This window comes from Dromaius novaehollandiae, chromosome 7, assembly GCF_036370855.1.
Source record: "Dromaius novaehollandiae isolate bDroNov1 chromosome 7, bDroNov1.hap1, whole genome shotgun sequence".
NCBI classification, from domain to species: Eukaryota; Metazoa; Chordata; class Aves; order Casuariiformes; family Dromaiidae; genus Dromaius; species Dromaius novaehollandiae.
In genome coordinates, this window is record NC_088104.1 from 701529 (window position 1) to 714910 (window position 13382).

At 37.3% G+C, this 13382-nt stretch overlaps 1 protein-coding gene across 10 annotated transcripts in view; it reads right to left on the reverse strand.

The window, feature by feature from the left end:
* Positions 1-280: 280 nt before the first annotated feature.
* Positions 281-13382, reverse strand: part of PKP4 (plakophilin 4) — a 101695-nt gene continuing 88593 nt past the window's right edge. For 9 of the 10 annotated variants that reach the window (XM_064514513.1, XM_064514514.1, XM_064514512.1 and 6 more), the window contains 8 exons: positions 13123-13296; positions 12042-12192; positions 9754-9949; positions 7829-7913; positions 7610-7727; positions 4701-4832; positions 3245-3318; positions 281-2651 (listed from right to left, as the gene is read on the reverse strand). In XM_064514513.1, coding sequence (XP_064370583.1) covers positions 2403-2651; positions 3245-3318; positions 4701-4832; positions 7610-7727; positions 7829-7913; positions 9754-9949; positions 12042-12192; positions 13123-13296 — 1179 coding nt within the window. In that variant the 3' untranslated portion in view covers positions 281-2402. The remainder of the gene's footprint in view (positions 2652-3244; positions 3319-4700; positions 4833-7609; positions 7728-7828; positions 7914-9753; positions 9950-12041; positions 12193-13122; positions 13297-13382) is intronic. The other variant, XM_064514510.1, reaches the window with a different exon arrangement.

Genomic DNA, 13382 nt, shown 5'->3' on the forward strand with positions numbered 1-13382 from the left:
TTCCAAATTAGCATCACCCTCTACTTTTTGGGAAAAAAAAAAAAAAATCAACAATTTTAATTGTCCTCACTGGAATGTCAAACTGATTGCAAAATGGTGAATATGATCTATTTTAAAAGAATTCAGCTTACCGTTATGCTCCTGACATTTTAAAATGGGCCCAAAAGCCAGACTGTACTGTGAAAATGAACAGTGAAATTAAATCTTGCCCCATCTGTTTTTTCACCATTTCATCCAATTCAGTTTGAAACTGTATGTAAAGGGAATTAAGCAACAAACATACTGTACAGATCATTTTAATCAGTATAGCACCAAGACATAACAATGTGTAAAATACATAAATAAATGAGACCAATAAAAAAAGAAAATGAACATAAATATATATGCTACAGCACAGAAGATCCAGGTTGTGGTGCTGTCCCAGATCTTACTGCTTTTGATCTTTATGAAACAGCCTCAGGTGAGAAGCAAAAAAAAAATCATTCCATCATACAGCTGTTTGTTACATTGAAATGACTAACTTCTTTTTTTTTTTTTTTTTTTTTTTTTTTTTTTTTTTTTGAGAGCTATTAGCGGATTCAGAGAAGAAAATAATGATAACACACTATGACCTTTTTCAGAGAAACAGTATACCATTTTGTTATCTGAAGCTAATTTAGTCTTCTAGGGACAATGAAATGCCAGATAAGTGCATCTGGCTCAGAGAGCTTATCACCTTTAGTAAGTTATAGGCATACCATATAACAGGTAACAAACAGATCAACATTGATCTACATTTATCTGTGAACCAGCTTACAACTGACTTTGAAGGCAGCTAGAACTATGATGAAAGATCAGTGTGGAAATTGTTCTTACAGGAAAAAGTCAGTGTGAAGTAAATGGAAACTATATTCTGCCTTAAAAGAAAAAAAACAGTCTTTTTGGAAAGGCAAGGCACCATCTGCACAGTACTGGACCATATTGCCCTCAGGAACACACATGTGGTCACACTGCAATCAATGGGAATCGCATAGCTCTACACGGAAGTCAAGATCTAATTCATTACTTTTATTGGGCTGTTGTCCTTCATTTCTTTTCCCTTTTACAATCGGGGGCAGCAGCAGGAAAAGTGAATTTGGCTTGCTATCTGAACTTGAGAGCAATTCTGCTCAGCTTTTCTCATTTGATTGATGCAATAGTGCAGTGATGGGTAATGATACTTATGATTACAGACAGTGTAAAGTTAATAGACCCTAAAGCATGAAGAAAGTATACGATTTAGTTACTTTTTAAAAAAATTAAAAATTGGGATTGTAAATAGATCTAAGCAAAACATTCTTCAGCTAGTCGGAATGGAGACTGTAATTTCTATGAAAGCAAGATGATCTTAATTTTCTTTGCAGGGGAGCAAGGGAAGGAGTAGAGGAAATGGTGGCAAGACAACAGGGTAGTGTTGTGAAATATCTTGGATTGCCCATATCAAAAGTAAAAATACTAGTCTAGGGGAAAAAAGAGAGGAAAGTGCATAATTTCACGCTTTGGTAGGCCAGCCTGAACAAACTGTAGGAAGCTGGGAAAACGGCCAAAATGGTTTTGATATATTTAACCTGCTTATAACATGCAATTTGACTTCACATTCACTGTATTTTTTTCTGAATATCACACGCAGAAAATAAAAAAAAAGGAACAGGGAACAACTTTCCATGGATGAGACTTCCATATTTATTGTTCTTCCATGTGAATAGAAAATGGCAGTGAAGTTTCTTATGAAAGAGGCAGGGAATGGGAAAGGTGTAGATATACTGGACTGGACTTTGTGCTTCAGATTTACACTATTCATTTTAAAAAGGTTTTTTTTTTAATTTATAACACTTTCTTGGATTTTTTTTTTGTATGATGTTTCAAATGTGTTTTAAAATGACACACTGCATTACAAATGATGGCACTTTTAACCAATGTGGCATTTCCATATTTACACCAACAAAATAAATTTACAAGACGTAATAGCATACAATCTTGACATTTAGTAATAGCAATAAAACCAGGGCATCCATTTTATTTTTTTCTGTACAAACTATCAGAACAAGACTTTTATTCACATTAAAAAAATCAGCTTTAATTTGCTCTGACCTACACACTTTTGGAATTCATTTTACTCAATTCTCAAACCTTTCATCACATCGCCCACACCCTCACCAGACTACAGGAGCTACAAGTAATTATACCTAACATCTAAACAGAGCAAAAAACCCCATCCCTTCCAGTTTTTCTTGCACCTTCCTCATAATTCCTTATAAAAAAAAAAATCTTCTTTGTTCCTTCCTTTATTTCACTTTCACATTTCATCACCAAAACAGCAAATGAGGCCATTCCACTTCTTCTCAAGCAAGATGAGAAATATACTGTTTTTTTTTTCTTTAATGCTACACCCAGGAGTCGGGTGAACCTGGGTATTGTTCTGCTCTATAAGAAGATCGTCTGGTGGAATAAAAGTCTACATAATTTGTGGTTGATTTCAGTCCATATTGTGTTGTGTAATCTGAAGTAGCAGGAAAGTGAACTCGATCATCAAAATACGGGTCTTCATAGCTATGTGGGGACTGCAAATATAACCTGTATGCATCGTAGTTTTTTCTGTTGGTATCCTCTTGACTGTAGTACAATTGCTGATGCTGTTGCAAAAACAGAAGAAAAATATTCTTAAAAAATAATTAACAGAGAAAAGACTTGTTCCTCAAACTTACCTTTTATGGAAAGGTGGTGTATAATTTGTGCAAATACAGCTGCACCAATAATGTTAGTAGCAGAGGTTTCACCCTCCGTGAAACATACCCAACGTTTAAATGAAACTAACAGTGGAAAACCACCTTTAAGCCTCCCTGCGTGGCACCTTCTGCATTCGCTGGGAACCTAGTAACTGTCTAAAAGCAGTATTTTTAAAGCATACATAGACAGTACAGAATCTGACTACTCACCAAAAAAAAAAAAAAAGAAAAAAAAAGAAAAGGAGACTGGTTTTAGATCCAGCCATAACAAGAACACACTAAAATAAGTGACTATAAAAAGAAAATACACAGATAATAAACTAACGATTGCTAATGTCCTTCTAAGTACAGTAATCTCCAATAACAAATTAACTGTTATAGATAAATGCTATAAAAAGCTCTGATATTAAAAAATATACTCAAACTCCCTTAAATTCCATTCAAACACCACATGCTGAATCTTGTATCAATATCCTTTCAAAATAAAATTTCAAAGTCACCTGTAGTCGTCTATTTTGTTCTCTTGCTGGTGAGGAATAGGAACTGATGTAAATTGGTGAAGGTTTGCTGGAACCTGTGAGAAAATAGTTTATGGCAACAACTTTAATATTTATTTTTTTTAAAATCATTCTTTTTGCTTTTACTTTACCCACAGAAGTTATATGGCACCCAAACAGTTGAGTTTGCAGACTTTGGTATCTGCTGTCTAATAATTTAGTCATACAGGTAACAAATTATCATGAATACTGGCTAAACTCTGCACCTTGCATGTTGTTGGCAGGAAGCGCTGCCCTTTCAATCTGCGTCCACAGCAGTGTGTTTGAAGCTTTCTGAATGCAGAATAGGAAGACACAATCCATACAACGCTGGAAAACACAAGCCTTCTCCTTCTCATTCTTATAACTTTACAGGAATAACTCTCTTAACATTGTACCTATGAAAATTTTCAAATGCTCTGAGAAGCCAAAAGTTCAAGTCCTAAAAGATAAACCTTGGGCAGATGGAAAGCCTTTGCCAGTATATTCAACCATATTTATGTAGTTACTAACTTAAAAAAAAATACAGTATCCAATTGTTCTCTTGGGAGGGCCCATACAGACTGCCATATATGGTTTATCATGCAACCTTTCTTTTCAAGTCTAATGCACTATTTTAAAGTGAAACGGAATATATACAAAAATAAAACATACACAAAACAAACAAAATATATACAACTATTTCTTAAGGATATTAGTTAACTACTGCAGAATAAAAATAACATAGCCGATTGCAAAAAAAAAAAAAAGTTGCTTTATAAACAAGGCATCACATGTTTTCTTAAAAATACCAGTGTTTTAACATACCACTCATGGTTGTAAGGGCTGTTAAATTACCTAGTAACCATATATTACTGTTATTAAACAGTAGCATGGACTTTATATTTAAAAACAACAATACAAGAAAATTCTGTCCCTCAGCAATAGTTAAAATTGAAACCGGGAGGCTTTTTTTGTGCTTTTTTGCTGCTTTTTTTTTTTTTTTGAACAGACAAATAACCCTTACAGCAAGGAATTTGTTTCTCCTTGTTCACTGTCATCTCATGACTTATGTCAAACAGCATGGAGGAAAGGTGAAATCAAGTATGAAGTCTTGGTATGTTTTTTGTAATATTTATGAATAAGAGTATAACAAAATGATCTTCTGTCACACTTCAGTAAGATTAAATTTTCCAAATGCCTCTTATCTCCTAAAATGCAAACAAATCTCTTCTTATTCTGGTAATGTGTGCAATTTTAAAGAAAATAGCACAATGAAGGCAGATGAATATCCTGCTCTGTTCCACGTGCAATGAATATGACTAAAATTGGAAAATGACATTAAGCAACAGTAACAAGCCTGCTAATGCAACTGTCTGTATTGTGATTGTATAAACTCCTCATATGAGGAATATTTATGTATTCCTAATTCGTATCTTACCAGTATATATGTCTTTATGTGTAATGACATCACCTTGGTTATTGTAATACTGCAGAGAGGGTTGTGTTCTATCATATTCAGAGCGGGGTTCTCTAATTCCTAATAAAGCCGGTGATGAGGATGTGCTGCCAACTGATGAAGAAGAACGAAAGATTATCAGTGTAGGCAATGAAAGCCTATAACAAATTTTCAAACCTCACCTCCTCTTTCTTCTTTCCTCTCCCCTTCTGTCTCCAAGGATTAGCAAATGCTAGAGATGGCTAGACTCGTGCAATGAACAAAACTAGTACATAATTCTACCGGGATGAAGAACCCCAGTGACAAAAGCTATCAACAACGAATCATCAAATTATCATTTTATATTTTTATGGCAAGTCACTGGTCCACAATGCTTACAACTGAAATAAGAGACCTTACCCATTTCAGTTTGTATATGACATCCTGAGAACTTCATTTAGCATAGGATATTCAGATACAAATGTAAATGTTCACTTGTTTGCAATTAGAAAATAATACTTCTGCTAGCTTTTATGATTTTATGTAAGTTATCCTTAAATACAATCTTTAAGTCCATCACATCAGCTGGGACATCAGGTAACTTTACAGTCTCTCTGGCTGAAATGATCCATGTACACATGTGTGTTACTGTTCTTTGATTAGCGTGCAGATGTGAACCTTGGGTGTTTTGTGCTCCAGTGGGCTGGTAACCACTGTAAGACCTTAAAAATGGGTTACTTACTTTTTATCCTTATGGGGAATATATAAATCTCTATTTTAGTTGTAAAAAGTTTGTTCTGGTAAATCTTTTCTCTTTCACACAGAATTCAACTGTTTTGTTAGCTTAGACAAGCTCTACTTAACATGGGAGAAAAAAATAATTTCTAGAAATTTTGCTTCAATTGTTAATCAGTGATATCATCTTCCATTAGCCCTGCTCATTATGTCATATCCCACAATTCTGTGTTATCATGGACAGTTAATTATTGATAGTATCCTAGCACACTGATGGTTATAAAAAGCTAAATTTTGTAATGTCTGTGCTAATAATGATCTGTCTATAATTGAATGACTAACAAAGAACAGCTATTATAGCCCAAGTGTAATTCTTCTACCACTCATCTACTGAACATGGGGTAGTCTGCAAGGGAGCTACCGCAGTGCTCTCTGTGGACACGTTCTTTGCACCAAACTTCTGCTTTACTAGTTTAAGCCTCTTCATGTTCTAGAACAGAAAAGCAGGCACTTACTGTTAGGATCCCTTATTAAGTGCTCTTTAAAGTAGCCTCTGAATATTATGTTAGAGCTTCTTATCTTATTTCCAATTTGTAGTCCACAGAACTGGAGCAACACAGTTCTACTAGTGTGTCTTGGGAGAGAAAACTCTGAGATAAGAATCTGACAGTAGGTATGGAATATCCTTTTACACATTGGTGGAGTCTGGTCAGTTCCCTGAGTTGAAGCCATTTGCTTCAATGTCCTTGCTTATTTTGGGAAGATTTTTTAGATCTGGCTATAGATACATAGCTTAAGCAGTCCAAGATTTCAAGGTGTTGTGATGCCAGTATGCACAATTTGACACTAGGTGTAGAAGTAAAAGCTATTTTCAGTATCATGAGGTGTGAGAATGACAAAGGTATGTTTGGTCAGGAAAATCTCTCAGAATCCCAAAAGATTGGGTGAAAATTGAAAATGGAACACAGTAGGACCAGAATAACAAAGTCATATAAAATTGGTAAATACAGTCTGCTGTTGTATGGCACTAGACAAAAAAAACAGCACTTTATGTACTCTGGCAGTTGAGAGGAACTGAGAGCACGAGAGGCATGCTTTCTTCAACATCTTAGACGCTATACGTATACTGCTAATAGGAAAATATATCCCTGGCTGAGTGCCTGTTTATTATCCCTGTCATGGAGGAATGCGTGAGGGTTCCTAGTCCCTGCTGTGTAACAAAATAAGTAATTAAACAACAATATTTAGGAAACGGTCACTCATTTCAGCAGTCAAGGTAAATACATATATATTTCTCAGTAGTTAGAGAGATCTGTTCACATAAAAATGCAAGAGTAAATCGGATAAATCCAATGCTAAACAAAGAGGATATCAAGGGGGGTTTATACCAGCCTTCTGAAGAGCTCCGTCCTAGCACTGGAGATGTTATAGGAACAAAGGGGAGGTTTTGGTGAAACTGCAATGAATGAGGAGGAGTCAGAAAAGTAAGATTTTTGTATTTGACTTACTTGCCTGATTTGGCATTACACTACCAGGAATGAAAATAGGTTCCTCACTACTAGGCTGTTGCTCTCTATGCAGTCCAGTACACACGTGCTGTGAGGCTACACCTACAACATCAAGTCGTGCACCACAAAAGGGGAGCCTTTGTAGCGGGAAGCCGCTGGTGACAAAGACCTGAGGTCCACGCTGTGCGTGCTGAGGGTTTTACTGGAGACCAGGTCTCCCCGGTCCCGCGGCCTGACTGCCCGTTAGCAGTTAGAGCATGTCAGTGCTCTGGAAGCACAGCATCTGACTTAGTTTCATGCAAAGGGGATACAATTCACACTTTCTGAGACTGTTTGCACTTTGATTTGCATTGAGTAAGTGGGGAGATTTCCTTCAAAAGTGCTTCTTATCCAAACTAAATGCTAATGTTGAGACACCTACAAATCTTGCGGGATTTGAAGCCTGCCAACAATATCAGTTAAGGTAATACACCGTACGTGAAGTACTTGAATAGTCTTGCTCATATATTTAAATACAGGGAAGAGAGAGCATGTTTTAGGCAGCGTAACAAGTCCATGTTTTAGGCAGAGTAACAAGTGAACTGAGCCGATTAGAGTTCAAAAAGAGGGATACCAGGTACCCCAAGGGAAGAAGCTCTTCTGTACATCTCTTTACAGGTCTCGACTGACCTGACTGTATGACAGGTGACATCTGTTGGTTTGTTGTCGATAAAGAAGGATGCGATTTGAATCTCTCTCGCTCTAGTGTTGACACTGGTGTAATAAAATGACTCTGATTCCATCCATCCTGTGGAGTGACAAGAAGAGAGTATCAAAATAAATTGCTTTTCATTAAATTAAGAGTTTTTGCACAACTGCCTCCATGTGGATGCTAATTTTGTAATTTACCTTTTTATAAATGCTACGGAGGTCTCGGTATTGCCATAACGTATTCAGTACCTGGGCAGCTGCCTTGACCACTTTCAGTGAAGATCTAAGGAAGCAAAGAATATTACAGTAATACAAAGTATTCACCCCACTTAAAAAAAAAAAAAAAAAAAAAAGCTAAAAAGCTTTCTGAGCTACATAATAGCATAAACCTTGCAGCTGTGAAGTGAGCCAGGTCGTATTCTCCAGGTCGCAGCAAATGCATACCTGCACTGCAACAGTGTGATTACAGCTGGGTCAGCAGCCTCAAAAGAAAGGCTGCTATATGGACATGATGAGGCATGACAATTAATGCCCTCTCTGGCCTAGAAATCTTCTCTTCGGGTCATCCACATGAGAAATACAGACAGAAAGCATGAGATAGCTATTGAAACTGTCTGCAAAAATTAAAAATCTTGAAAAGGAACATTTTATTGAGCACATGTCATGAAAACTGCCATTACATAGTTGCTTCACACTGGGTTTGTTTTTAACAAAACACCTGTCCATTCTCAAGAGTGAAGCTAGGAAAAGAAAATTGCTCTATCTGGTGTTATAAACAAAATTGTGTCACCTTTTTAAAGAGAAATGGTAGTAAACTTAGCAGTGGTACTGAAGGGGTGATTTGAAATTAAATGCCAGCATGGCATCCGTGCTAAATATATGCCTTTTTCTGTCACTGTGAAGATTCATGCAAATTCACCTTTTGAAAGAAAAGACTGAAAAGAATTGCAGACTGTAGTGTCAGCCAATCCAACTAGTATTTTGGCAAGATTTTAAATCTGCTCAGAGTGTCCCATCTCAAAGTTCTCCATGCAGATGCAACTGTACACTGCATCTCAGTAGCCAGGGAGAGACAAAGTCACGTAAGGGATTGCTGCATTCACAGCCACATAAATCCTGGATACTCAAAATATAATCCATAGTCATAGATTTTGTTAAAAATGTGGCACGTTTAATTCACACCAATCAACTTCTGTTGTTGGAGATTGTTTTTTCTCCCTTACCATCTGGTCAGACACTGCAAAATCACCCTGGGCTATGTATCAGCTTCCCGCTATCCGCAGAAAGGAGAGCTGGGATTCCCAGGGTTAGGGAATGGTCCTGCCAATTTGGGTCCTATCAGATATGCTGGGGAGTTTGGAGCAGAGACGTTGTTCAGAGCCCAGCGGGTCCGTGGCTTTTCAGTCGTGACTCGGCGCTGGTCCTGCAAGACTCGAGAGCCCTTTCGTGATCCTGCTGCTTGCTGCTCAGCTCTCCAGTTCTGAAAAGTACTGCATAAGGACTGCCCAGGCCAAGCCCCGTGCTGAGCCCAGCTGACCTCCAGCGTCCCAGGCCGATGGCACAGGCACACGTGCGTGACTCTGCAGAGAGCCACATCTTCCAGTCGGCACTTGTTGTGCAAACCTATTCCAGAAAATCCCACTGCAGAGATAAACTGCTCACAACCTACCGACCGGACATGCCAGCTTTCACTAATAGCTGTTGTGATACATCCCTGCAAAGGTGCTAACATATTTTGACTTTGAAAAGCTCTAAATATTCTATTAATGTTTTAGGTGTTCAACTGAGAGGACAGGTTTTTTTATACCATCTTACATGGTATCAATATTGCATAAAATTTTACATGATTTTATATCATTTTACATTAATAGACCCTATTAATATGATTACTGTATGCAACTCTAAAAGCCTCCACAAGCTTCAGATAACACATTGTAAGAGAATGGCAGATAACAACTGTTTCTTGTGCCCCAATATGCTTCAGGCTTTGGTAGCTACTCATCAACAGACGAGGACTGCAAAAACAGATCCTTTTTCTACTCAAAAAGCCATTTCCCACATTGTTAAAACATCTGAAATGGAATAGAGAAACGCTTTAGTTATGAAGTTTGTTGCCCACTTGCCTGTCACCTCTCCCTTTTGTTATGTTCACCAGTTTTTCTATTCCTCCAGTATCGGCGAGGGCTTTGGCATTTTCCATGTTTTTGCTGGTGACCTCATGCAAAGCGCAGCAGATTGCTGCCACGGTCTCATCAGACAGTATGCTTGGACCATTGCCTCCGGGAAGTCGGTTCACCAGATCTCGCATAGCATATTTACCTTTAAAAAACATCAGGAGAACCAAGTAAGAAAATACATTCTGGTACTTACTTAATATGTATAATTATAGTACTCATCACAAAATTGGATCTGAAAGCAATAAAAAGGAACATAGGATCAAAAAAATGGAAAACTTCCAGGAATTCATATTTTACAGAGGCAAGAGAGACTAGACGTCAATTTTTCAAACAAATTCTTTTTCTTCTGGCTTAAAAAATGTGAGAAATAAGTTGTATTTGTGTATTACAGCAGGATCATTTGGAAATGGGAATTATTTGGAGGAAGCAGAATTGTTCAAGGAAAATTATTACATTATTTCTTATGATTGAAGGGGTGGTGCACATTCCTAGGTTATTTGTGGGAGGGTTAAAGAAATCCTTACAGTAGCTTGGAAGTTTTCCTTTCAGACATTCTGTTCACCTTATTTGTCACACGCAAGAGATCAGATCTCATTTCTGTCAGATTTCAATTACTGACTAGGCACAGGAATAATCACAATGCAAACAAAGGAAATTAACTAAGCTAAGGTAAATATTTTTCTTATGTTTAGGCTGTGTTGATAATGGAATGATTATTAATTGGTTTTATTGAAGACAGGTATTTGTATGTAACAGTGAATAACGAATAAGCTTCACACAAAGCCGTTAACTATCTACTTGCATTATATGCCCAAGGAAATCTGCAAACGAAAGGAACTCCTTTGTATACCTACCGCAAAACTGTCACACACAGTTTGAAAAGAGTAGTGCTCTGTCATTGCCCATCTTTTAGCAAGATCACCAACAGATGTTTGCACATACCAATTTTTATTGTTATTTATTAGAGTCCCTGATCTCTACTCTGAAACAACTTCATTTTCTTCAGAGTTCAGACCACCTAAACCCATTACCCCTGCCCTTACCAACTGTGGTGAAGTCACACCAAATTGGTTACTGGCATAGGGTAGTTTATGACTCCCTTCATCTCTCAAAATGTTTTGTACAAAGGTTTGTTTTGCAGTGTATCTGGAGAGCAAACAATTCTAGGCTTTGATAGTTAGGGGAGGGAAGATGGAGGTGCATTCCTGAACTCAAAAGTTCTGCCAGGAAAGGAAAAAAGTCCTGAAAAGAAAACGTCACTTGGGTATTACCTGTATGGCGCAGGTGTTATAGAACACAACTTTTAAAATAATTCCTTGTTGACAGAACACATACTTTGCAGGAAAGTACGCTCTGAGAAGCTTCAGAAATAAATAATGAAACTCTTTTAAGCTGTATTTGTGTTTTTGAGAATAACTATACTGCTATCTGCACAAATAGTTCTTACACATTTATCACATTAGTTTAAACCAGAAAATTCTTCTACAACAAAAATCAAACTTCTCTACACCATGACATGTTTAGCAGGATTAATTTAGGCTACATCAGTCTTAAGCTGAGGGCGAGGCATGCTCAACACTCATCGTAACAGATTCTGAGATTCCTGACCAAGGAAGGACAAATGTTTATTCATTTTTTGGGAAAAATGCTAGATGAGAAAGGCACAGATGAGTGCTTCAAAGTATTAAAATATTGAAAGGGAAACAGTAATTTTTTCTAGCAAATACCCTCGTCAATTATTTAATTCAGCAAAGGCACGTATATACTGCCCTACACCTGTTTTTTTGGCAGAAATACTTTACTAGGAGCCTCTCCCTACCTAGTACTATTAAATAAAGTATTTACTGGTATACAGCAGAGCTGTCATATCCTCTTACAATAAGCAAGGAGCCTTGAAACCCTCTAAGAAAGTTACCATTTAGCTCCAAGGAAGTGGAGTTGTGTTTTCTATCATATTCTGTATTGATGGTTTCCTGTCTGGTGAAGTTTAGCTGAGGTGACTTCAATCTGTTGTAAAGAGATTGCTATGCAAGATGCCTAAAGGCAAACCAAAAAGACAACATTACTCTGAAAAGCTACTGCTGTCAAAAAGATTAATTTCTGTGACACAAGTGACATGGAATAGTAAAATCATTTATACTATTTCTGTTGGTAGAATCTCATCCTGGTATTTTTTCAGTATAAGGTCTGACACGTTGGTAACCTTGCTTGCTTCAGTGCAGTTCTGTACTTACCAATAAGCTCCTTGTTACGAACATCTAATGCCATATTCCTTAAGGCAGTCGCCACGGAAGAAACAACTCTGTCGTTATCCATTCTCAGCAGCTCCACGAGGATTGGCAGTCCTTTTTCTTTTCTGACAGCAGCTCGAATGTACGCTGCAAACTGGAATACAACTACGGTTACTCGCAAACCTGCTACAATTGATACCATCTCTCACAGTATTGTAATTCTTAAGTATTTTAGGGGGGACATTTTCCAAAGAAAGGATGATAAGTTAAATGCATATCTTTTCTGTTATTATGGAGGGTTGGCTCTTTCCTGTTCTTGGCTCATTCCTGATACAGAACTATAGTTAAAAAACATGAGCTAATAGACAAAATATCTTAACAGATGACTAAAGTGGGAATAGTATTCTAAGCAAAAAGACTAATTTTAAAATAGTCATAAAATGAAAAGTCTCAGCTGTTTCTCTACAGCAAAGGAAGCAATTAACTTTTTTTTTTAATCTCTCTGTGACATACATAAAATTAGTAGGAGTTCTCAAGCGGTGCTTTTGCAACATATTGTATGCAAGGGCTAAAAGCAAGAATATATGGAAAAAAACTATAAAATAATGAAACAAATAGAAACAATCTATTTATGCCGATAACCAATTAGTATATCAAGTACCATAGTCTTGATTCTTGTGGGGTGTTACATTGCATATTATATATTTGTATTTGGACTGGTCTTACTTTGACAGTATCTTCCCACGAAAATTCACAGCTAGATTTTTTTTAACTCTAATGTGCACTGGAGAAAAGCTTTCACTGTTTAAAATAAATGGTACCGATGTCAAGGCCAGTTTCCAGATTGCTCTTCTTGCTACCATCTTTGTTTTTGCTTTACGCTGTGGAAGTAACAGTTCTGCAATGTATAAGCAATAATACATGCTGGAGAGAAACACTCTTATGCAGACTAGAAAATGATCACATGTTCCCTCCTAAACCCATTCCAGCATCTTTTTGAAAGCAAACAGCTAAAGTACCACTACAGGAGGAATAATGCGAATTCAGACACCCCCAGAATTATGAAGTGGTTTTAAAACGTTACCTTCCAGTTGCCTGCGGAAAGGTTCTGGAGGGATCCCGCGGAGCCCTCTAGGGTGGCTGGATTGGAGCTTTCCGCGAGCAGGGTTAGGTACGGTTTAACCACAGATGGGTGCCACAGCATTTCTACCCCTTTAGGAGACTTGGAAAATCCTGGTATAGGGCCCACTCCATCCCACTGAGAAATGAACATGCAGTTGTGAGTACATTAAACCTCTATATTTCCATTCAACATATGACAGTTTTTGTCCAAGCCATATGTTT